The following is a 23,985-nucleotide window of genomic DNA, read 5'->3' on the forward strand; positions in this document are numbered from 1 at the left end:
AAATGTGAATATTCACATGATAAAATTTCTTATTCCTTTAAGGTATTTTTCAGCATTTAACATTCTGAATGTCACAGAGCCTCAAAAGCAGTTACCTTAAAAAGGTTTCAGAGGCTCTTTGGAAATTCTCTTTGGATTACAGTAATGCACAACAGAATACAAGTGTATTCTTGTCAGGCAGAGCTGTGAAGCTACCCAATATTAAATTGCTGAGGCCTGACCATTCCATGAGGGCTGTCCAGCTACTATCCTGAGCTCTCTAAGACAACAGACTCCGGTATTTTTCTGTCTGAAAGACTCATGCTTCTCCCTGATATACAGCATTCCACTGAGGTGCTGACTCTCACCAGGCACCCGCAATGCTTCATCACCCGCACTCCATATTTTCACACAAGCTTCTTCACATTTTTTTCCCATGCTAAGACAGAGCCCCCTCCACAGCACATTCACCAAGACACAGGACTACAAATCCTTCTTTTCCAATTGGATCTCTTCAGTATTTGAGCAACAATTATGCTGTAACCAGTGATACTCCAGGCTATCATTTTGTTTCTGTGTTATCTCGTGTCACCTGCACAGGTTTGTGTGTACCCATCTACTGCTCTGTCTCCTCCCTGGACTTTCAGACAGCTGTGCAGAGCTCACTGTAGCCCGCTGTGCCTGCATGGCCATGCTGGTTCATGGGCTCTGCTGTGAGGTTCCACAGTCCAAGCCTTCATACTCTAATGACACAGACAGCAATGGCACATGAGGCTGCTGTGCCCCCTCTGTGAGCTGAGCCTTCATCCTCTATTGCTATCCAGGAAACCAACTCAACTTGCACAAGTAAGATGGTGCAAGGCTCACTTTTTTATCCAGAGCTTTTCCACCTAGCATAGTCTCAGAAATGGAGGAGAAAATTATGTTACTGGTGTAAATCAAGTACTGAGCTAACTCAAAATGAAGAAAAGTCACCTCAGACACAGGTACCCAAGCAGCATCACCCAACTGCACCTAGATGCTAGAGCAAGGAGGACTTAGCTGATGGGTGGAAATGCTCAGCATTAGAAAAATTAAACTCTAACTGAAGGAAACAGAATAAAGTTATTTGTTGCACCTGCATTGCTCAGAATTTAGGGTTTGCCAAATGTCATTTCCAACTTACTTGTTTTGAAAAATACTCAAGAGTTCATAGAGGGAACCCTCTACACATTACTTAAAAAGGCAGACTGATAAAGCACTTGGAAAGTATCTGTATGAAAAACAACAGATCTATTGAGAGAGCAGCAAGTAAAATGCCTACCCTGCACTGCTGCACAAAGCAGCTGACATGGTAACACACAAATATGTCCTGAAAAATGGCATTTAGTATACTTCTGTTTCCCAGAAAAGCATTAACAGATCATATGCAGACTTCTTTTATAAAAATATTATGGTAGAGGAATAAACAAAAGCTGCTTTTAATTCTATTGTTGAAGTGAAAGGTTATCATCTAAGGCAGCTGACTGGCGTACTAAAGATAAGCACAGTCAACCTACAGAGCTACACCCCTATTCTAAACAAACTTTGGACTTCTGCATACTCTCTTAAATGCTGCTTACTGGAAATGCAGTAGAAATTAAATTAGAAACAACATTCACTTTCCCTTTCTAACTGAGAATGAAAAATAGCCTGGAACACCCATTGGTGATGGGATGAAACACTGGCAAAACTTCCTATGGTTTAGCCAAAACTCTACTGAAACTTGTATTCAACTAGAGAGCTTCAGTTCTAAAGACCCCAGTTTTCCATGAGTATCTATCAGGAATGTCATGAAGATAGAACGGCATCTACAAGAAATGCCAAAATAAGTTTAACAATGCTGAAAGGGTTACATTAACAGCACTACAATCACTGTTAACTCAATAACTGGAATCTGGGTAATTTCCACTGGTGAATCTTGTGTCTGCATCCCTCTAGCTGATCCTCCATAGTAGCTGTAAATTAATGCCACAATGAGAACAAGTTCAAACTCTGTTATTTGGCAGTGAGGTCCAGTTTCCATGAAATTTAGCATGTCATATCTCAAACTGAAAAGTGCATGAAGTAATGAATCACTAGGTTACGTTCAGATTCTGCAGACTCATTTTTCAGCCATAGAAAACCAGCACTTGCAAGGCTTAGAATAGCAGCACTGATCTAAAGGCCAGCAGTGTTGCAACTCTAAAAAGAAAGTATACCATAAAAGAACAGGTTAAGTGATAAGAGAAGGCATTTCAATTCAGTGCTTCAATGAGTGTTAGTGACACAGTTGTCAGGAAGGTGGAGAAGATGAGCTGTCAAGTTTTTTGACTTATGTTTCAGACAGTTTTGTTAAACCTGCCATTTATTTTTTTTTTCATGAACACTATGCATTTGCCAGTGGTCAGATAAAGGCACCATTCAGCAGCACAGGACTAGGTGGGACACAGGACACTCCTGAGTTCTCTTGCCTTTCGGCATATAAATGCAGAAAAAAGATCAAAGGAGCCTGTTCTCTCTGGCTCAGCTCCATTTCTCAATTTAATGCAGCGTTGCTTAGGACTTGTATACCTCACAAATAACAGCTCAGAAGTGTTAGGTTTAAATGTTCTAAGAAAAAAGGGGAAACTAACTTCAATCAAGTGCTGATGGGTGACTGTCATTTACCATCCTTCATTTGCATCAAGTAGCTCAAAATCTTGAACTGGGGACCCTAAATACTAGGACACATTCACTGATCCAGGGCTGAATTTCAGTGAGGTAGGGAGTGAGAAATTGTCCTGGTGCTTGATGGCTTTTGAAATTTGCCTGTCGGCAAAGCCCTCGGTCAAGTCTGGAGATGGGGAATGTGAATGCTTCTGCTGCCAAAATCAACACAAGGAAGACCTGGATATAGCCTTCCACAGCTGCTAAGCTCTTGCCTTAGAGGGAAACACCCTCACCACAGCTACTGAGACAAGATGCAAAGCACATCCTGCCTCACAATCATGGAGCATCTTGCATTATAAATAACAAAGACAGGCTACTGCTACAAACTGCACAGGATTAATGAGGAACATCCAACTTATTACATCTGAATAAAAGAGAGTACAAAGTCATCTGAACACAAGAAATTTGAAAAAAAAATAACCTGAGTCACTAAGGCTAGTTCCCTTCTACCTATAATCACAAAATCCCTCCTGAACTTTCATCTTTTGTCTAGTCTGACCCTGTACACTGAATCACCTGGACAAAAAGGGTTCCTGGAGTCTTCCAGATATGTACTCAGTTGCCACAGAAATGAGCAAAGCCATATGCTTAACCTGCAAGATGGAAGGAGTCCTGGAAGATGGTAATTGAAAGGGCTCACAATATTCAATACTATGCCAGGTAAGGTAAAGTTACTCCACAGTGCTGCCAAGCCCTGCTTCTCCCGCATGAGGACACATAATTTTGCTGTTGCAAATAACATAGGTTAAATCACAACTAAATTTATCAGCATTTTTCAGCACGAAGACACAAGCATGGATGCAAAGAGAGCAATTAAATCCAGAGTCTCTTCTAATAATAATAACAACAACCCACTGTCCCTTCTAGTACAAAGACTGCAGGGCACAAATGGTATCAGACATTAACATTGTCTTTTTTTACAGACCACATAGTGAAGCTGGGAAACATCTTGCTATATGCAATATTATATGCACACCAAAAATTAAAGTTCAAAGCATAACTAGATCCTTCTTTCATTAGTTTGACTAAACCCACTGCCTTTAGCTCAAAAATGCCTGAAGTACACATCAGTAGAGGCCAGAGAAGCATGTACTTGAAGGAATTGTCACAATTGACTCCAGGCCAGAAAAAAAAAAACACCAAAAAAACCAAAAAACCAAACAAAAAAACCCCAGTGGGATAGACTAACTTTCCATTTCAATCATTGCAGGTGTTTCTTATAGCAGCAAAATACAGTTCGAATTGCAATGCGTGTACTTTTAGAAAAGCACAAAAACAGCACAGAGAATTTCAAGATGATCTAAAAAGGAAGGCAGGTGCTAGAAAATAAGCCAAACAACAGGGGCTTAATGAGCTCAAATGTTCAGCCTGTTGAAGAGGGTTTATGGAAGCCTATGTGAAAAATGGGATCTCAGAGACACAGGGCAGAGAAGAGGGTTTACAATCTGAGGAAGAGACAAATGGCTTGGATTGGAGTTGAGATTATACAGTTTCAGCAATGGAATTATATATAAATGATTGGAGTACACTGACCAGTTAGCGCTGGGTTTAGAGTTGCTTTGCACTTTTTTTGGATGGTATAGTATATAATTTCTTAAAGACATCCTTTAATCTGCCTTTAAGAAATGCCTGCATGGCATGAACCGAAGAAGATGCGAGTAAGAGATACCAGACACGGACCCTTCTACCCCAGAGCCTGAGACAAACTGAAGTGGACACAGAGCCACGTACACTGGCTGGTACGTGCTTGAACAGATGCAGTCTGCTCTCCCTGGGTAATCCCTGAAAGGCCTGAAGCAAGAGGAGTCTTATGGGTTTGGCTGCACTGGCAAGTGGTGTTAGAGACAGAATGTAACCACAAGAAAATGCATTAAGTACACAGCCATAACCTTGCTATGATTCAATAGTGGATACAGCTTGCCTCATCAATGCAAAGCCACACTCCATTAGACAACGCCAGATTTCTGCTTTTATCAAATGCAAGTCTCTAATAAGGGCCAGTCTGAATACTGGTTTGAATTAGGGGAAGAGGCTAGGGGTAGGTTTAACAAATAAGACATGTTATGGTTGCCACACATTCTTGAATTGCTGGTGCCAGTCAGCCTTTAAGTCAATACACTGAACGTTTTTGAGGTCTTCTCAAAAGCCAACACCACCTCACACAAGCTTCAAAAATTAAAATTCAGAATCCTGGGAAGTAAGTAAACTAGGAAAGCATTCTTTTGAGTTTGACGTATTCCCCGCGACTCGGTCCACAAAAAACCCCAAATGCTGCAAGCAAACGCCAGGAGAAAGGAGGTGACACCGAAAAAAGTGTCAGCCTGAAAGGACAGACATCAACTTGCATTCTGCAAGGCCAGGGTTGCTGGGAAAATCAAATTCAGCTATCTGAAATACAGAGAGAAGTCACAAAATAAGTACAAGGAGAACCAAAAGACTTTCCTTCTGCCAACCACAACAAATGGCTCAGTAATACAAAATGTCAGTTGGCACTTGAAGCACAGTGGATGGCCAGAGAGAAAGTGCATTTTTAAATCATTAACACATTGGGAACACACAGATGTGCAGTTCAGCTACATCTGTGCATTGTAATTTCTACAGTAGTCACAACTTAATGAATCATCAATTGTGACAAGATCAATGAACCAAACTGCACAACAAACTAAAGCTAGTAAATTCATGCCTGGGGCAAGAGCTAAAGGTTTATTTTATTATTTTTTTTAGTACTTCTATAATTTTTAGTGTCTAATTAGCAAAAAACACAAATCCTCCAGAACCCTTTTATTTTTTCCTCCCTTTTGAAAGTCCTACTGCAAAGGATAAAGATTTCATTCATGTTTGCTAAATTCAAGTCTGGATACTACTCATCTTCCTCAGGACCAGGAACACATGGCAGCAGAAGTTACAATGCTGGGATGTGCACTACATGCCAATCAGGTGGACTCTGACTGAGCCTACACCTCTAGGCAAAACAACTGCTGTTTTTTCCACAAGGCCAGATTACTCCTGCAGGCAAAGCCTCAGCTAAGAGTCTCTGCAATGCTACTTTTTGAAGGGACAAATGCATGTCCAAATCAAGCAACCAAATAATTTATTTGCAAAGAATACACACTGAGTTTCCCCCTGGCCTCAATCCATTCAACAACTTCAATGCTGAGGTTGTTGATGACATGCATAATCCAGATAGGTTTCACATCAGTGATATTCTTACAGAAAATCTCAGTCCAAATAACAGGAGACAAATAACAGCACCCCATCTTCTTACAAAACAAGGTCCATGCAAGCAAAGGCTTTCCCTGCTGACCTCCTCACTCATCCAGGTAAACTATTTTAATCTCTACCATATGTAGGCTTTCAGTGCATTAATACCTGCCAGGGGTTCAGCTGGACTCTTGTCTCCCTTCCAGACAGGCTCCAGGGAACAAGCAGCTCTGCTTAGCTTAGCTTGTTTGTCACACATTCAGAGTGAAGCTCCATCTGGAAGGCACTTCCATGAATTGTAGCACTGCTGGCATGCACTACTCTCCCTCCTAGGACTCAAAAGTGAAGGAGATACAGGTTCTCTTTAGAAGGCTGATTCTGTTCCAGCTCCTGACCTTCTTTATACTGGATGCCTTGTCACCTTGGACTGTGCATTCCCCAATTCATTACCTTCCCCTGCAGCAGCTTTTGTTAATACCACCCCGTGTGCAGCTTATGCATTTTTCATCACCATATTTATCATTTTTGTTCTCTCTCCAAGGACTTTCTCCTCACTGGGACCAATTGTGGAAATGTCTAAACCAAAGAGACACAGAAAAACAAATTCCAATACTGCCTTGCTTGTAAAAACAACACCATTTTGGAGTTGTAGCACCAAAAAACAAGGGTCTGTGTTCTTATGGTCTCCAACAGGTTAATATTTCCAACACCTTTTCAGTAGTATCAAAGGTAAAATATCATAATACCAGTTCTACTGCCTGTAGCACTTTGTGCAGCCAGTTTTACTTAAAGCATTCTGCGTCCTGTGCTGACAGGCACTTTTACCACAAGGAAATTTTCCCCAGCTCCCCCTTGGAACAGCAACACAACAGCGAACATCCGCACACTACAGCTGGAAGAAGTTATAGCTCTGATTGCTATTTAGACTTCTCCACTCAACTCTAACACTCAAGAACCTGGAAAGGTTTCATCCGTGCTGGACCCTTGTGATAAAAGGATTGAAGGAACAGAGCACAGGATTAGCACGACAGATGAATACATTGCAGTGTTTTCCCATTGCAACATCCAACCTACCTCATCAAGGCACCAGATAATCTTGAAAAGACAGATCTTATTATACCTCACACCTGCTGGTTTCCTTAGGATAAAGGATTTGAAACAGCTATTCCAAAGCTCTGGGCAGAAAGAATCTGAGCAGGTGGGAGTGCCAGAAAGAGTCACTTACTTTATTATCCAACTGAAATAACCACAAGAATAAACAGCTGTTAGAAAAGTCTATGGGGAAGGTGGTATTTTACTACTACAAGACTGGGCTTCTAAGACAGCATGTAGAATGCATATATTTTAGGTTATCATGCTTGATACCAAACATACTTTAGTCACTAGCAGCTCGAGTTAAAATTAAAAACAAATGTTCACAATAATTACTTCCTGCATCCAAAATTAGGGCAAATTATTCCTTTTGCTCATTATCTGAGCACTGCATTTTAATAAGCATTACAACTATAGAGCCTTCCTGACATCACACTGTATGTAAACAACACAAGACCAACAAGAGATATTAAGGACAACTACTTGTGGGACTTGTGAATAAGCATCATACATAGAAACCAGCTGTTGGAATGATCAATATTACAGATCTCCAGTGCAAAACCTGTTCTGTGTTGCATCTTAGACTGAGACCAAAAGGCAGCCCACCAGGAGTAGTTATGTGATTTTCCTTTTTCTACAGGAGAAAAAGTTATAATACTTGTTGAATGTTCTCTTCCACAGAAGAGTAAGAAACACACATACTCCCTACACAGACATGCTCTCTTCTGAACAGCTGTTGTTGCTACAGATTTATTAACATGGACTTATATTCCACTTTCACACTTTTCTGGTTTACATTTTACAATGTTGATTTTTCTAAGAATGACTTAATTGGGGCTGTGACTTTATTTTTTTAGTGAGAGGAAGAAGATAAGACACCAAAACTAAGAAGGTTGGACGGAACCTTCCTTGCACGCCGAGTTTTTGCTTTTGTGGCAGTAAGCACTGCATTCCCCACAGTCACAGTTACCCCATTCTGTACTACCCAATCTCTGTTTTTCATTTAAGAACTTACTTCTCCAGTTTTATCAAGGGGATATATTCTCCCACTTTTGCACAAGCAGGTACAGAAGATCACCATCTTAAGTGACTGTGTAAGCCATGGCAGGCCAGTAAGCAGGTTCACTAAGCTGTGGGCAATCTCTTGATTATGAATAGATACAAAAGATAGTTAATGCCTCAGCGCAAAAATAGTTAATGCCTCAGAAAGGCTTTCCAGACACCTTGCTCTTGCCCTTCCGTTTTTCCTTGGAAGAAAAGCAGATAATCCACGTGGCATTATCATGCAGCATTTCTGATTAATTTCCAGTAGTTAAGCAATGAGTTACTACTTCTTTCAGAAGGCTATTCCACAACCTAACAGATTTCAAAGACTCTACAAATACACACCAGCAACAAACTTTATTAGTCAGCAGGAGAGAGCAGCAGGACTGACACACCAGCTATGGAGAGCACATCTGTCAATAACAGGTTGCCACAGATGCTCTCAGAACAAGGCATCTTGAAAGAGATCCAGCCGTAAGAAAGGTCTTTAGAAACATCTCATGATAAAGACCTATTAATTTTAGTTTCCAATGGTCACCAGTAGATGTTGAATCTGACAAGAAATGTGCGTGGGTTATTCTGACAAGGTTTACAGTTACACAAATTATCTAAAGGAATTAAGTTCTCATTTGCCTGTGCTAAATGAATTAAATAAATTTCCATTAAATGACTTTTACAATGAGTAAATGATTAATTTATAATTATGGGGTTTCATGTCTTTTTTCTCCTTCTCTGAAAGACTTCTAGAATGCTGCATACACAGTTCATTATTTAAAGTATTTTCTTCTGGCTGCCAGCCCTCCAAAATAATTTTATCATCTGAGAGTCACCAGGACCATCCTCAGGCTAGTTATTACCAAATAAACATTTGGAGAGCCAAATCAGGGCTCACTATCACCTAATCAATTCCACTCTCTTGTTAGCTATTTTTTTATTAATCATGCAATAATGGTCTCTATCAACAAGTTTCTCAAAAGATCAGTTTTGAAATTATGAGATTCATTAGCAGCCTTTGCACAAAAGGTGGGGCTTAAATTGACAGTGCTGTGGAGATGCTGTAAATAAAGATGACAGTCAAAAAAATCAAGTCACAAGAGCCAAATTACCTTAAGTGACAGGAATAGTATGGAAGATAAGAAATAATTAGAATTTTTGCTGTAAGGCTGGCACATATTGCTTGGAAACATGGGGGGGAAGGAGAGGAGAGGGAGAGGGAGAGGAGAGAGGAGTATCAGATAAATGCAGAGAAATTATGCTAGCCAGTGACCAACTGAATCAAAAAAACAGCTATGATCCTAGAGTCCATTCAAACATCTACCTCCAAAATTCCTCAATTCATCAGTGTTTTTGTAAAGGCCTTTGCAAGACTCCTCGTGTGCACATCCCTAGTAGAACATGTTCAGGAAAGTCCCTGAAGTCAAATAGGAACAGGTGCAGAACCGGAGAAAGCACTGAGGCCAGGAGAATCAAACAGAAGACTGTCCCCCATGAAACTCATGCAGGGATTTTACAGCAAGGGGAAGCTTAGCTGGCCCCTGTCTGGTTAACTAGGACCTAAACACTCATTTTCCCAACAAAATAATCTGCTTCGAGATTTACAGTATTTTAATTATACCTCTGTTATTTTTGCCTTTTCTTCCTCCATAATATCTAGTACAAGAACTTTACAGGACATCCACCTCCTCCTTGGCAGCCTTCACTTTGCTGCTCCATTCTCCTGCTGTTTTCAGACCACCACTCTTTTTAGCCTAGGGCTGTGCCACGTTTCCCCCTCTGGTTTTACTGCCTAGTGACACCATGAAAATCCCAGTGCTGTCTAAGCTTTCCAGACATGGCTGTGGCCATGGGGGGTCAGGGCACATGGGAATGCCAGCCTTTCTGCAGGGACATGAAAGGCAGCACTGGTGGTTGCTGCCTCCCAGCTGGGACCGATGATCTGTTCCAACAGAGAGTCAAAACAGATTAGCTTAAACCACAGACAATTTAATCTAACCTGTCTGATTTCAAACTGGAACAGAGAGGCATAAGCAGTCATCTGGCCATCCCTGGCCTCAGCTGGGAGATGGCAACCCACAGGGACACCTCTCCAGCAAGACGGAAACCTGCCTGCATGAGCACATCCCTGCGAGAGTTCAACTAATCTGCTTGTGCCTCATTTACCCATTGGAATAGGCTGAAGGCTTTGACAGCAGAGCAGCACTAGAACAGCCTGACACACTTTTCAAGACAATCTCCCAGGAAGCTCTAAGGTAACACAGAGTGCGAAGCAGCTTGTCTCGACACCCTGAGCCCAAGAAAAAGGAGAAAATAATGCCCAAAACTCAATTATTCATTTTCATTACAGACAGAGGATAGCAGTGGGGTGTCAAAAGGCTCAGAACAAGCATGCAGATGGAGCAAATAAAATGGAGACAACAACTACTGGCAACAGAATTTCTTAGCTGAACATCATTTCCAGTACCAAAGTCAGAACTTAGAAACTGTTAAATAAACTTGGAATAAATCAATTATGTGAGACAAGAAGCTCTCAGAAGTCTTTTACAGGATATAACCACACAATTACAACTTCAAGCTACTTGGCAATATAAACCCTGTGTTACAGCTTTTGCAGAATTCTGCAGAATATACTCCTATTCTTGTTTGTCTGACACTTAAAATTCACTTGCTTTTTGGGAAAGTCCTTCCCAAATCACAGGTGCTGTTTTTGGGCATTGCAATAGCACTGAAACTTGCTGCTAAGAATGTGACAACATCCCATCCCGTTACAGATGTCATCTCCTAGGACCTCATTTGAGAGGTAATATGCAGAAACAGCCATTTGCTGCAAAAGAAAAACGTTCTCAAGATTAAGAGGTCAGTACCTATTCAGACACAGGGTTTTATGGGAGTGCACAGCTCCAAAGGGTTCAGCTTGGCATTAACAATGTGATATTTCATATAAAACTTTTCAAAGGTTGTATTTCTTGCTTCATAAACTTGTGGAATGAACCTGGATGTTAACCTTAGAGCATGGCAGTCTTCTGAGGGAACTTGCTATCACAGATACATTACATGGTTATGTGCCATTAGTTAATCATTTAAACAGAGATAAGAAATGGAAATTATGGCATTTGGGTCTGATACGTTCTAAAGATCTGCTGACTGTCCTGTTTGAAGGAGAGACCAACAACAGTTAAAACTTTTCTTCCCCTGAGAAAATTACTTCTTTGTCTTTCACTCACAGCCAAGAAAGTCTTTCTTGTTAAATATTATAAAAATAAACTATAAGAGTGGGACTAATGTTGTTACTGGGTCCAATCTTTAACAGCAAATAAATATAATATGCACAGAACCAGGATTTCCACACCTGGATTATAATGATAGGTGCTCTATAGATACCAAAACTGAAGTAGCTGAAATCCTTTCTCAGATACCATGGCAGTCCAGGTTTTGGCAGCATGGCACGTGATGATGATACAAGTAAAAGAGCCTCTGCAAATTTTCTTGGTCTAACTGAAACTGATCACAAATTCTCCTCAATCTTCTTTATGCAGTGGGACTAAGAGACCACCTCTTTCCCCCTGGAGTATCCTTTTAGCCACACTGGTCAGTGCCAGGGAAATAACTGGAGTTGTTAGCATGATGACAGGGCTCCTGAACTGACCCAACCACTACTGGGCAACCTGCTGTCAAGCAGCACAATGCACTCTTTCCTTGTGAACACAATTTATGCCTCAACAGCACAAGTCCACATGAGCTCAGATTTAGATTCTTTTAGGTGACAACCTGAACTTTGCAGTGAGGCCATCACAAGTCGTTGGCTTAATGTTTCTCTTTTTAACAGGCACGGGACATGCCAAGACCCAATGAAAAGCAGACAGACTCAGGCTTCTTCATTTCTCTGTGCATCACTGCATGTTAGGACACTTCCCTAAGCAGGGAAGCAGGTGGAGTCTCACTGTGCTGGAGCTCTTGGCAAAGCCATAGTTGAGAGGTCCATGAACTGCCTGCCTCCTGCAGGAAGTGCTACTGGGATTGCCTGTGTAGAGAGCTAAGAACAGGAGTAGGACTTCTGCAGTAGGATCACAGCAGTCTTTCTTCCCAGGGCAAGACCAAAGGATGTTAGAATAGTTAATTAATATTAAACATGTAGAAGAAAGACCTGTCCTCTCTTGACCAGAGACATGAAGAGAATAGTGCCAATCCCAGGAGCAGCAGAGCACAGGGAGCTTTAATTCATTTACACAGTCATGCAAACAGATTCAATTTCCACTCTGTAATTGTTTCAATTTTACAACAAATTGCAAGAAATTCTTCCTGGCAAAAAGATGCAAAAGCAATGAAGCCAAAGTACAGTGATCCGGCTGATCCTTTTGTAACTAACCAAACATAAACAAGGATTAAACATAGCTAACTTCTGTTTACTATTCCAATGACAAAAATCACTTTTAGATGGATGTTTACAAAAAGGGCATATTGGTTCAGGCCTTCCGAGATCTAGCTCTCTGCAGAAATCATTTGTAACAGTCAAATGTTTACCATTTACAGCATTTCAAACAGGGTAACCCCAGGAACTGGAATGCAGCTGGCAGATGGTGAAAGAAATTAAGCTCATGACATGGTTCAGTAAACAGCAAATTATGTTATGCTAGAAGTGCTTGCCACCCCAGGACAACTGCTGCACTCAAACTTTCTAGGTGTGCTAGTTTTGGCAGGGATAGACTTAATTTTCTTTATAGTAGCTTGTATTGGGCTGTGTTTCGGATTTGTGCTGAGCACAGTGTTGATACCATGAGGATGTTTCTGTTCACAGTAAAGCACCAGGGCTGCAGTGAAACGCTCCTAAACTTCCTTGACTTCTGTCAGCACAAAGCCAGCCAGCAAAACTTAACCTGCCAGGTTACCTTGAAACTGTGCAAGAACTTCCTTGGTTCTTCTGTCTGTCCTCTTTAGCAGGAGCTGCTCTCCTGTGGAGCCCGGCAGCACTCTCCAGGCAAAGAAATACATGCCACATGATTAGGAGCCTGGGATAGAGGCATAGGGGATTTGCATAGATCTAGAATGGAAATTGGAGATGGTATTTTCATTTAACCTACTTAAAAACAAAGGGAAATGAAACTGAATATATTTAGTGTCACTTGGATATGACTGTATGCTCCGGATTACAAGGGAGTGAAAAAAAGACTGCTTGTAAAGCATTAAAGGACCAGTTGCAATTAACTGGTTTTCCAGTTCTGGAAAACAAAACTGAATGTCATATTTGGAAAGCCCTGGGAGAAGGGACTGATAACATACTTAGTATTTGAGCTCCCTTTTTCTCCCAAAGAATCAATATACTTCTCCCTGCCCCTTGAAGACAGACCTTTTTTCTCACTGCTTTTCCTTATCTTCCCATTGGGTGGAAACTGCTGGAAAACAGACTGAAGGCATCCTTTGGTGAACAGGCAACCAGAGACAAACACTGTTACCTTCACCTTTCCCAACACAGCTGCAATGCAGAGCACACAAGCAGTCTCATGGAAGGACATCATGGACTTCTGCACTCCTGCCATCAGCTTGTTGCTACATTCTTGCACACTGGCATCCTTCCTACTTATATTTCATATAACCTCCCTATTTAAAATGTTCTGTAGTTCTCAACATTACCACTGAATAATATATTTATTAATTTGTTAGTGCCACTAACTGTCCCTGAGGCTTTTCTTGAGAATGTGTGTCAGCTTATTGATTCTAGACTTCCCCCTCTTTGCACTGCCTTCCTCCTCTGCCAAGCAGAAGCATACTTCTATGCTGCTTCAGGTCATAATTGGAAAAAAGATAGAAATGTTCAATATGACTCATACATAATTCAGCTTATCAGCTACCCAGGAGAAATGAGAAGAGAAGGTATACGCATGTCTATTTCTTCTACTATCAACAGGAGAAATAATTTCCAGTTACACAAAGTATACGTAGTTTGGTCACAACAGGATCTGCAGTTAGAAGGGAAAAATAAGAGATAGGGAAACAAAGAATAAAAGGGCAGTAGGGAACCAAATTGTTCAAAGAGATTCACTTATGTGAGAATTCCTGGTTCCCCAGGAAGACTGGACTCATGCTTCTCTCTTAACACTCAGAATGAAATAAGTTGGCAATTAGAAAGGATAACCGGCCTCTGATCTGTAAAACATCGCAGAAATCTAAACAAAATAAAGGTCCAGCTAAGTTAGCTACAAAGACATCTAGTAAGGAGCCTGCTAAACCCTCACTGTGACTTCTGGATTTAATGTTAAAGGCCTGTGTTCTAAAGGCAAATTGTGAGAAGGAGCATTAAAACTTATTGTTATGAAGGATTTTTAATGTAAAAATCAATACATGCTGTGTATTTAGCAGCATGTAATCACGAGGACGTCTGTGATAAGCTTTGTCATGCACCAGGGACCACTGCATCAGTCAAATTCTTGAAAGGAAGTGCAGAATGTCTGTATCATTTGAGCTGCCATCTGAGACCAATTACGGAAATTATTTTAACCCCAAAAGCAGAGGGAAAAATCCAGTCCTAGTTGACAGTCTTGAGAGTGCCAAGGGTTCCACATGAAATGTGTAATTTTCAAATACCTCTTTAAAATTAATGTTAGAAAAGTGATGGCATAACAGAGAACTTGGGCACTTAACACTACTTTTTGAAGCCATTGAGAGTAAACAACCACAATCAGGGCAATATCTAGTTGCCAAAGTGTGAGCAAAGGAATATTAATAGTAACTTAAAAAAAATCATATTCACAAAATGCAGAAACCTTATAATCTCTATCAGACACCACAGAAAAATAAGATAATAGGACTGAAAATACAGAGCTGTCTGTAGAAGTCCTGGAAAAGGGAAATATAAAATATATTTTCTTAAATACAAATACATCATAACAGAATCCATCTTCTTTGTCAGTTAAGCCAACATAAAAGGTACATGTAGCTCTTCCTTGCAGTCAAGCTCACAACTCTATATGCATGAGCACATACAAATTGTTAGGCAGCAAATGTTTCTTAATTTTGCCCATTACAAGAGTGCCCAGCAAGGGGTCGATACTCCTCAGCTGGAGTGGAAAACACAGCCCCCCCCAGCCTGCAGATCGTTTTTGACCTGAAGGGATCATGTTCAACTATCATTACTCTCAATTAAACAAATTTTCCAAACAGAAAAGCAGGCTCAGTGCTTGACTGCTACTGACTTTTGCTTCTGCAGCTGTTAAATTGTGTGCCTGCATGTCTTTTCCTGTCTGTAGTGTTTCCTAACATTCCCTATTTATGTGGTGGTCTGCAAGCTTTACCTCATCAGGAAATCAGCAGGAGCACCATGGAGCTAAGAAATACTGTTGTGCTCCTTGATGCAAGGCATGTCTCTGTGGGCCTTTGAACACTTAACACAGAGCAAATAAATTATTAGCCTGTGTGTGCATGTGCATACATATCCAAGATACATAAAGGTAACTACAACCAAAGGGAACAGGAATGTGCATGGAAGAGTGGAATTCAAGCATCCAGTATCACAAAAATCCAATTGCAGGAAGCATTTAAATGCAGATCTGCACACAAACTGCTGAAAGAGCTCCACTGAGCTTTATGCACTCACATACACTGCTGCAAAGGCAAGAAGTAACAAAAAGAATGTGATTTTTGTTCCCCAATAATTTTCAAGTCTAGAGCACTTGTTACCCTATTCTTAATAACACTGTTACTGGAGAGCAAGCTGATCTTTAAGATGCCCCACCTCCAGAAACAAGATACACAATCACATCAGGTATTGAATGATTTCTATGATTCCCATCACCACGGTGCCTGAGCACATTACAGTTGTTTAATGTATTCTTTGTCACAGAGCAGAAAGGAAAATATGATTACCTCTATGCCATAAATGGGGATGGGAGAACAAGGAACAATAGGCAACTTGTCATGTGCGGCTGGCACACTCACCACTGGGATAACCACTCTCCTCTGATTCAAAATCCTACAATGAACACTTTCCAGTCTGGTTTTTTTTCATTACTTAGAAGTTTCTACATCAATCTATAAACCTCAAGCAATTTGCCTAAGCCTTTTCCTGCTTGTAAGGGGTAAAAATGCAAGGGGTAAAAATCCATTCAGCCAAATGCCCCAGGTTTCTAACACTTCAGTACATTCACAAATTCCTATATATAACCAAACAACTGAACACATTTATATGCTGGAAAAATCCCATCTTTCCTTAAAAGCAGAAAATAATTCTGACAATTTAATATTTTAAAAAAATCAAGTGTTCACAAGCCAGTTTATATCTAATAAACTGTTTTTCCACAAACGTTTATCAGAAACAACATAGCAAGCAAAATAAAACCTGCTCATATAGCACACAAGGAGGAAAATCTATTCCTTAACAGGAGAGATAGAATTAAAAGTTGTGAGTACAGTGAAAAATAAACACAACTAAATTTCACATCACATTAAAAACCTGAAGAGTAACCTGAAAATCTATGTGCTGATTTAATCCAGAAGGTGCAAAAGCATAGATTAAGTTTCTGATTGTCAGATACAATACTTAGATACACTGAAGATGGGTATTATATGAAAGCAAATAGATGAGAAAAGTATACAAATGTCTCTGTAGATAGCCCTCCAAGTCAGAAATGACACCTCTCAATCAGACACCAAAAACACTCTAAAGACAGCTCAGAATCTGCAATCCTTCCATGATTGTCTCAAAATATGATGTTCTATTAAAGGAGAAATTATAGCAACTGCTGCAGGAAGAACACAGCTTTACCCAATCAAGCTAGAATACCACCATGCCATGTAAATGCAGCACATCAACATGTAGGTGCCAAAGCCACGTCTCCTGCCCCTGAAGGAATGCAAGAACTTCCCCCTTACCTTCTAGCACTGTTAACTTGGCACTGGTGTTTATCTCCCCCACACTGTTGGTGGCTGTGCACTCATAGATGGCCTCATCTCGATGGACACGCAGGGGCTGTATCCGCAGAACCGATCCCGATCCATCATCGAACTCGATAACCTTTGAAAAGGAAAAAAAAGCACTTCATTACTGCCATCTTCTGCAACAAACAATGAAAGTCAAAACAATCTAGGGGCTGAAGAACGAAAACCAAAACAAAACAAGTCCTGTAAGCCCTAAAATACCATGCAGTGAGTTAGGTGTTCCAAATGCCGTAGCACAAAAATTTCAGTGTCAAGAACGTATTTGTCCTCTGAGGAGGCCAGAACAAATGAAGATCCAATGAGGCTCTTTATGGATCAATTAAGGTTGACAAATTATCAACCTGGTAATAAAGATGTGAATCTGATGATTTAAAACATCTGAGCCATATTTGCACTAATGATTTTACTAATCACTGGTAACAATTTAGTGCCAACTTTCACCTTGATGGAGGAGGAGAATGATATAGTCCTGTGGGATTGCAGGGAAACAGTAACAAAACTTGAATAAAACCTTGAGCACCTACAGCACATGCTAACTCCAGCAGAATGAGGGGTTTTAATGTTCCTCAGCACTGGGTACTTTGCAACTCTGGCATAATCAACAATTGTGTAATTACACTTCCTTCCCCAGCATAAATAAATTAAGTCTTTAATAAATCATTGTCTTTCCATTCATCCTGCTAAGCTACAAAATGCATTACTCTGACTTATACATGGAAGAAAAAAGTATTTATGAGTTTGTAGCTGGATCACTATATGCTACTTCATAAGAGCAAGACTGTGAAGGCACAGCCTCAAGCCACTATTAATGCCAAACTCACCCTTCTCCTTTTACAGAGTACAGCAAAAGTTGGAAATACTACCTACAGTGCAGACAGTGACAGCATGAGGGAAAGGCAGATGCCACCCACTCCTGTCCCTTAGGAACTGAGGGGGAGATGAAGAGACTTAAAGGATCCTTCATTCCAGACCTGGATCTCAACCAAGGGCTGCTACCCCCATGCAAAACTTTCACCCTATTTTCAAGGGCCTGTTTAGGAGCACTTCCCACAGCATAAAGATCAAAAGAGAGAGAACAGGAAGGAGGAAAACAATGCACCACAAGACTCTGCAGTGATAGGAGAAATAGGAAGAAATCAAAAGATAACCAAGACCACTAAAAAATCTGTTATTCCTCCTGCTGGAAGGAATAGCCCTTCTGTTTCAAGAAGAAACCCCTAATACAGTCAGGTAAAGAAAGAGAAATATGAATATAATCATAATACACTTTAAAGAATTAATTTTTGAAAAACACCTATCTTTAAATTAAACATGAAACTGTGACAATATACTAAATCTTTACAAAGGGCAGAGCTTCTGCTATATTTTAAAACAAGACAAAGTCAGCTACAGAGATTAATTCACTTCAGTGATAAGGACTAAAAAGCTAAGAGATGAAACAGCAGAAATCTCTTTTGCCCTCACTATCCTTTGAACAAACACTGTGTGATAGGAACAGAGCTAAAACTACTAAGGGCCAGCCAGATGCTGAGGCCAAAATGTTGTTAATTTGCTAACAGTGGATACCTTTTCTGTGTCACAACTTAGCATGTATACATCAGATTTGTTTTTTTTTTTCTCCATTTAAACTTACTTCCAAATTTTCCCTAATTAAGACTAATAATGAAGTAAAATTAATAGTTACTTAGGAAAAAAAAATCACTATCTCCTGACACAAGCTATGCATGCAAACTGATGGGAACAAAGGTATGAAATTGCTCATATAAATGCATATAATATGGCATAGCCCTCTGGTAAGCCACAACAAGCACCAAATTCACTATAAAGGTTGTATCCACTTATAAATTAGAATGCTTAAATAGTTACTATACAACAAAACCTTTACCAGGGAAAAATAACAATGTAAAACAAGATTAAAATTGATTACTTTAATCAAAGTTTTCTGCTCACATATGAATTCATGATTAAAATTGGTGAGTTGAATCAATCCATTCTGGGCAACAAAGTCATCTTGTGCTCCAGTCAGGAAAGCAAAAACATCAAAGACAGAGGATTAGAGGAAAGGCAGCAGAATTGCAGAAGGGTCACATTTGCAAGGGCACTTTTAGAGAAGGAAGCCCAACACCAAAAAGGAAAGCAGAGAAAAAGGTGGAGAAAGTCAGTGAAAATTTATTTGCTATGGAAAATATAAACCAAATTGGACCCCTTTTCAAAGATGTTTCTGATACCTGCTCTTCTCCCTTCCTTTCTCTCCTACTTTAGCTCACAGGGACATCAATAAACCCTTCACCATTCCTCTTCCAAGTACCTTTGTGGGAGGGATGGCAGTAGCCATCACTTAGGAAGATTTCCAGTAGTGTTTTGGTATCTCACTTTTGAATTCAACTGGGGATTGCAGGTCAAAGAGCTGCCTTATAAATTCTGACAACGAAAAGAGAAAAATACTGCTAGATCCAGCTCTTATCTGCCATCCAACTCTCTGTAAGCCCCAGTCTCCCATCTGAAGGAGGATGTCCTATTGGTGTGTTTGCAGCATCATGCCCAAAGGACACCTGCTCTAAGGAAACTTGCTTTACACTAAAGCTTTACACTCTGAATTGTAGTGCTGAAGAGATACCCATGTTGCAGTGATGATTACTGTGCAATTAAGACCTGTGAGGATTAAACTGATCACCAAATTTTTGGGTTTGGGTTTTTTGGTTTTGTTTTGTTTCTTGTTTTTCTTTTGGTAATTACCTCAAACCGCTGAGAACTGACTTTCTTCCCCTTCTTCATCCACGTGATACGAGGTTTGGGCTCTCCTGTTGCCTGACACACAAAAGAGGCCACTCCTCCAGAAATCCCAATCTGATCTTCAGGAGCCTTCATAAACGTTGGCTTGCCTGGAAAAATAACCAAATCATCCCCATGAGGACATAACATCAGATAAGCATGGAATGTGTCATGTTAATCTAAATTATAAGATAACTGGTGCTCTTACTACAAACCCAGGTTAAATGGCCTCAGCCACACAAATTCATTGCAGACTGCAACATGACAAGGACAGTTTCTGCTTGAGTACCTTTTTCTCCTGAAATGAATAAAGTCCATCTGGCTTGCCTATAAGTGAGGGCAATAGAAGGCCTCCCCCTGCCCCCTGGGCATTCATTCAGGTATATGACAATTTGGAACCATTTTACAGTTTATTTTTTAATAAATGGATTTTTGCAGATTTATACCATGTTCATAGCACTGGAAATTACAGAACAGCTGACACACCAAACCTATGAAATGTACCACATCTTGACATTAGTTTAACTGAAAGCTGTTAACACATCCATAAAAATTCACAGATACAGTTTTAAGTATACAAATAACAACCTTTAGTTTCATTTTAAATGTGGACTGACATAAAAATCCTACAGTTTAAGTATCTGGAAACCTGCAGAGGCTAGCCTGTGCTTGTTAAGAAACTAATCACTAGAAATGAAAGTCAGCAAAGAAACCAAAACAGCATTCAAACATGAAAGACTTGGCAAAAATGAAAAAAAAAAGTGTCATATAACATTTAAATAATCAATTAAAAACCTCATGAAAATAGAGCTGTGTCTTCAATATTTATATAACAGATTCAGACAGATAAAGCTATGCATCCAGGTTGAATGGCTGTATTTTTTTTCTGTACTTGCTGTATGGGAAAATTTTGCACTATGTGATCTGAGGATCATCTTGAAACAGTGCTTTGTCCTCATGAGAAGCATTTGATGATCCCATATTCCTATAAAGAACTAAAACATTTAACTCCACAGGGAGAGTTAACAGAGTCCACCCATGATGCCATTCCATGCACAGGTCACACTATGGCCCTGTTTCAAATACAGTTCTGATCAACCACCTCAAAGATGAACCTGACCTATAAACAGGTCAGAAACAGCTGCTGGCATGTAGAAAGGAGTCTGAGTAAAGAAGAAACCTGTTCAACCCCAAGATAACAAAGAAAATGACCCCAGCAGAGCTGCTGGAGGTTCCACACCTTCACATTCCAGACACATCCATGACCGTGTCCTTGAGGGAGAGGGGCATGATATCTGTCAGCCCAGGTGCTTTGACCTCTAGACAAACTGAGGGCTGAACTTCCCTAATCTAGGAGGGATACAAATTCAGCAATCACAAAAGACAACAGCCTTTAAATGTATTTTTCTAATATATGAGAGATTTAAATTCTATGGGTGCGGTTGCAGTTACGGCTGAACCAGGCAGGCAGTGGCAGTGACTGAAGAGGGCAGGGACAAGTGCTCTGCTCCTCATCCCCCTCATCCCTCCCTGCTGCCTCCAGGCACTGGTACTTAAACCCCTACAAGGAGCCCCAGCATCATCAAAGCCTCTGTGGAACAGATTTGGGCTCCTAACCTGGCACAAAGATGCTTTTTTCTTCTTTTCCAAACAGGGCATGGAGAGCACTGGCTCAGGGCAGGACGAGGCAGAGCTCAGGGGACAGCACCTTTCTCTCAGCTACTGTGGAGCACAGTTTCACCCCTAAACTGCAAATACAGCTCATGTACCATGGATGATTTCAAACTGTGGCACCTCCTGAACCCTCGTTCCACCTTCTGGTTTAGCCCACATTAAGTGCTCTTGCTGAGCCCTGTCCTGGCAGTGTGGCACAGTGTGACAACACACACAGCCACTCAACCAAGTGAACTACTTCAATCCTCCCCACTTTTGACAAAAGTCCAGAGACCAGGCTCTCCCTTGCTCCAAGGCACATGTCCCAGGCCAGGGAGACTGCCAAAGGCCCAGGATGCTTCTTGCTTCTCCCACATGGCACCTCTGCCTGTGAGGGGCGCTGGGGTGTGCAAGACAGTCCTTGTGAGGAGAGCTCAGGGCTGCCCTGGGCTGGACACAGAAGTCTCGCCATGGCCCCAGAGCATGGCACAGCCAGGCCTGTCATAGTGGTGCCTCTGGGATAACAGGTTAAGAAAAGGCAGAACACCTCAGAGGTGTGAGGAATGAGGGGAAAAGTGAGAAACAGCCCTGTCAGCACCGAGCCAGAGGGGCATGAGATGCCTGAGCAGGTATTCCCCTGCAGCCCATGGAGAACCACAGTGAAGCAGGTATTTCCTGGCAGCCTGCAGCTGGCTGAGGTCAACCCCTGGTTTCAGAGTGAGGGATGAGGCCAGACCAGTCGTCACCACCTGGAGAGAGACCCAGCAGTGGAGGGCGCTGGCAGTCAGCCACTGCGGAGGCAGCAGCACAGCAGAGCCCGCCCAAACCTGCAACATCCCATGCTCCACATGTGCCCGTCTGCTGGGGAGCCACCAAGCACCCACGTGGGGACATGCCAGCCCCAGCCCTGGCTGATCTGGGGGGTGACAGCTGAGACACTGCAGAGCAGAGCTGGACCTCTGCCGCTGCTGCTGGCTCAGCCTGATTTCCAAAGGCCCTGGCGGACGGCGGATCCAGCACGGCCAGCACTGCACAGAAGTGGATACACACGTTCTGTCCTCAACAAGCTTCTCTGAAGGAGTAGCACAGACCTGGCCTCACCACAGAAATTCCTCACAAAAGTGTACTGAATTTTGCCATCCTTGGTGTAGAGTCCACAGGACTGTGCTCAAACCCCAGAAAACGCCTTTTAAGACATGATGGCTGCTGTCTAAAGGCTTTGGCACATTGTCCTGACATGAACAGCAAGCAATTATTAAGTCTGCTTGCTTAACTGATGCTGATTCCACATATTTACTCATCTATAATCATGTCTATTTCTACTTAGTTTGTATTTACATATATCTCTGTTTATTCACCTCTCATCTATTCCAGAGAAATGTTAATTTACCATTCAGGCTGCTAGTGATGGCACTGTGATTGACTGTTTTGCTATGCAGTGTGCTGAGCTGATGCCTTGTATTGCACTTCAGCAGCTGATTTGGTTTTCTGATTTTCTGTTATTTACTCTGTGATCTTAGTAAAGTAGTGTAATTTTTTTCAAATGGCAAATACAGCAGAATCCAAAAACTTTTGTCCTTGAAGAATACAATGCAATTATATCTCTGACTTTACACTTACTCCCCAGCACATACACTGAGGACTTACTTTACTTTTGTACATTTAAAAAAGATCAATACTATTAAAACCAGAACAAAAGGAAACTGAACATTCACTTGCAGTAAAAGCTAAAAATCCTGCTGCCTTGATTTTACATTGTTGCAATGAACCTTCTTCCCCTGCACATTTGAGCGACACTGATTTCTGGAAACAATCTAAATCCTCCAAGACTGGTCACAGAAGTACACCTGTATATAAACCAAATTCTCAGTCTGAGAAAAGGTATTTCTACAAAGGCATTTTAAACATTTCTATGCCTTGAAATTTTGAAATGGAAGGAAAGTACTAATTAAGCAAACCTATAATCCTGAGTCCTGGCCCCAGGACAACAGAGTCAGGCATGAGTATATTTTTTATACTGATTGGTAACTGTTACAGCAAATCCCAAAATTCATCCCAGTAAGAGCTAACACAAGCACAACACAGTATCCACTAAACTCCTATGTGAAAAATGCGTGTTAAGAGGACTAGATAACCTCCACATCTCCCCTCCAACATCTAACATCTATCTCTCTAACTCTACTGCCTAGAGGAAGCTGCCATGAGACAATCACTAATTACCTCCAAGGGGCAGCACTGGGGAGAGGGCCAGATCATGGTACAGGCTGTCTTTTTTAGCCCATTTGGAGCACTTGCACTCTTACGTTAGTCCTAGAAACACAGTCAGAAAAAATAAGGATGCACTGAAAATACAGAATAACCTACATGTTGTCCTTTCCCCCTCCTTAAATTCAAAATGAGCAGAGTGTCCATTGAAGATTATGCACGTATGAAGTTTTAATTTAACTGTTTGTCACTCAAACATGCTACATACAAATACAAGGAACTCAAGTGTCTTTTGCATTGAAAACCTGTCCACTCCCTGATAACCTATGGACCAAATCTAAAGATTTTCTGTTGAAAACTTAAGGGGTGAGGGGAAAAGAAAAAGACCTATTGTGTTTCAAAGAC

The 23,985-nt window shown here is 41.0% G+C and overlaps 1 protein-coding gene across 7 annotated transcripts in view; it reads right to left on the reverse strand.

Annotated features, from left to right (window-relative positions):
- Positions 1 to 23,985, reverse strand: part of PTPRF (protein tyrosine phosphatase receptor type F) — a 375,785-nt gene that overhangs the window by 174,379 nt on the left and 177,421 nt on the right. For all 7 annotated transcript variants that reach the window (XM_030226334.2, XM_030226335.2, XM_030226333.2 and 4 more), the window contains 2 exons: positions 19,687 to 19,832; positions 16,885 to 17,026 (listed from right to left, as the gene is read on the reverse strand). In XM_030226334.2, the coding sequence (XP_030082194.2) occupies positions 16,885 to 17,026; positions 19,687 to 19,832 (288 nt within the window). The remainder of the gene's footprint in view (positions 1 to 16,884; positions 17,027 to 19,686; positions 19,833 to 23,985) is intronic.

Source organism: Serinus canaria, chromosome 8, assembly GCF_022539315.1.
Source record: "Serinus canaria isolate serCan28SL12 chromosome 8, serCan2020, whole genome shotgun sequence".
NCBI classification, from domain to species: Eukaryota; Metazoa; Chordata; class Aves; order Passeriformes; family Fringillidae; genus Serinus; species Serinus canaria.